This window comes from Sinocyclocheilus anshuiensis, unplaced genomic scaffold (genome assembly GCF_001515605.1).
Source record: "Sinocyclocheilus anshuiensis isolate Anshui unplaced genomic scaffold, SAMN03320099.WGS_v1.1 scaffold78, whole genome shotgun sequence".
Taxonomy (NCBI): domain Eukaryota; kingdom Metazoa; phylum Chordata; class Actinopteri; order Cypriniformes; family Cyprinidae; genus Sinocyclocheilus; species Sinocyclocheilus anshuiensis.
The window spans coordinates 542519-544170 of NW_015544250.1; the positions used below are offsets into that span (position 1 = coordinate 542519).

Genomic DNA, 1652 nt, shown 5'->3' on the forward strand with positions numbered 1-1652 from the left:
CTGGTTCAGCTGGCCAATCAGAGCTGACTGCGCTTGTCAAAGGAGGGGGCTTTGTTGAAAACGACGTGTTTGAGAGAGGCGGGGCATAGAGGACCTACAATAATGTACAATATTTGAAAAATAATGTGTTTTTTTAACATTAAAGCATGTCAACATATTCTGTTACACCAAATACACAAAATAATGATCTTTAAAATAGCATCATATGACCCCTTTAAAGGAGGAACTGTATGCATTAAATATATATTAAATATATGCATTATATTTATAGACAAATTTCTGCACGTAAAAATGTATAAAAATAATCACATAAACTCAAAAAAAAATCTGATTATTTTAAATATTGACAGTCACAGTACTTATTTATTTGCTTGGAAATGGTTGTCTGTGTGCAACGTAATGGCCAAAATATATGAGAAATGTAAAATCTTAAAGATATTCTTTATTTTTATAGTATTATTACTATTGTATATTTTGTATGAAGTAATCGCAAATATAGTGAATAAGAAATCCTTGCATCTTTACCACCACTTTTAATGTACTGTGTTATGTCAGGTAAAATGAAGAAAAGAAATGTGTGTTACTTATATTGTGTCTAACATCATTCACATGTGCAGGCTCGCTACGTCCAGGCCAAGCTGAGCGTTCACGATCGTTCGCTGAAGGTGGCCACAGTGATAGAGAGTCTGGAGATGGAGATGGAGCTCTTGTGTCTTACTGGAGTCGAGGACCAGCTTCAGGCCGATGTCAGACCCACTCTGGAGATACTGCGCAATGCTGGCATCAAGGTCAGTGTCGGCACGCACAAACATGCACAGACAATGAGATTTGACTGTGGGCGGAACTCCCCGGTACAATGCGCCAAAAATAGTAGCGTTTATCAAAATGTTTTAACATGCAATGCTTTTGCCAGTTGAAGCTGTTCAGGACAAAAACTCAAAATTAAAATGAAAAGATGGGATTTAGCAATGCTTTATAATGTCATGATTGATTTGGAACACTAAAATGTCTAAAAAACACAAATCTGGGGCGGTACCCTTTCAAAAGGTACTAATATGTGCCTTTAAGATACTATTATGTATCCTTTAGGGGTAAATATGGTACTTTTTAGCTTTTTTACCTTAAGTTACCACCCCATTGACAGCTCGTAACATTTTTCCTAAAAGTGTATAGTCTGTACAGTGTAGGATTTCACTGTGCGCCTCTAAAATGAGTTGTTTGTTGACGTGTTAACTAGGGATGTGCGCGACGACTAATTTGACTGTCGTTTAAACGAAAGTTTTGTATCCGACTAGTCGACTAGTCTAAAAGCAAGAAACCCCCAAAAGATGGTAGATGGTAAGCCCCTCTGTACGTGCGAGTAGCATAGCCTATATAATAGCCCAGGGGTGCCCAAACTCGGTCCTGGAGGGCCGGTGTCCTGAGATGGTAAGCCCCTCTGTACGTGCGAGTAGCATAGCCTATATAATAGCCCAGGGGTGCCCAAACTCGGTACTCGGTCGCCGGTGTCCTGCAGAGTTTAGCTCCAACTTGCCTCAACACACCTGCCTTCAAGTTTCTAGTATGCCTAGTACGAGCTTGGTTAGCTGCTTCAGGTGTGTTTAATTGGGGTTGGAGCTAAACTCTTCAGGACACCGGCCCTCCAGGACCGA

General features: G+C 40.1%; 1 protein-coding gene across 1 annotated transcript in view; it reads left to right on the plus strand.

Annotated features, from left to right (window-relative positions):
* The window catches only part of LOC107697879 (probable phospholipid-transporting ATPase IIA), a 66739-nt gene that overhangs the window by 42958 nt on the left and 22129 nt on the right, over nt 1–1652 (plus strand). The window contains exon 18 of the mRNA XM_016498723.1: nt 618–788. Coding sequence (XP_016354209.1) covers nt 618–788 — 171 coding nt within the window. The remainder of the gene's footprint in view (nt 1–617; nt 789–1652) is intronic.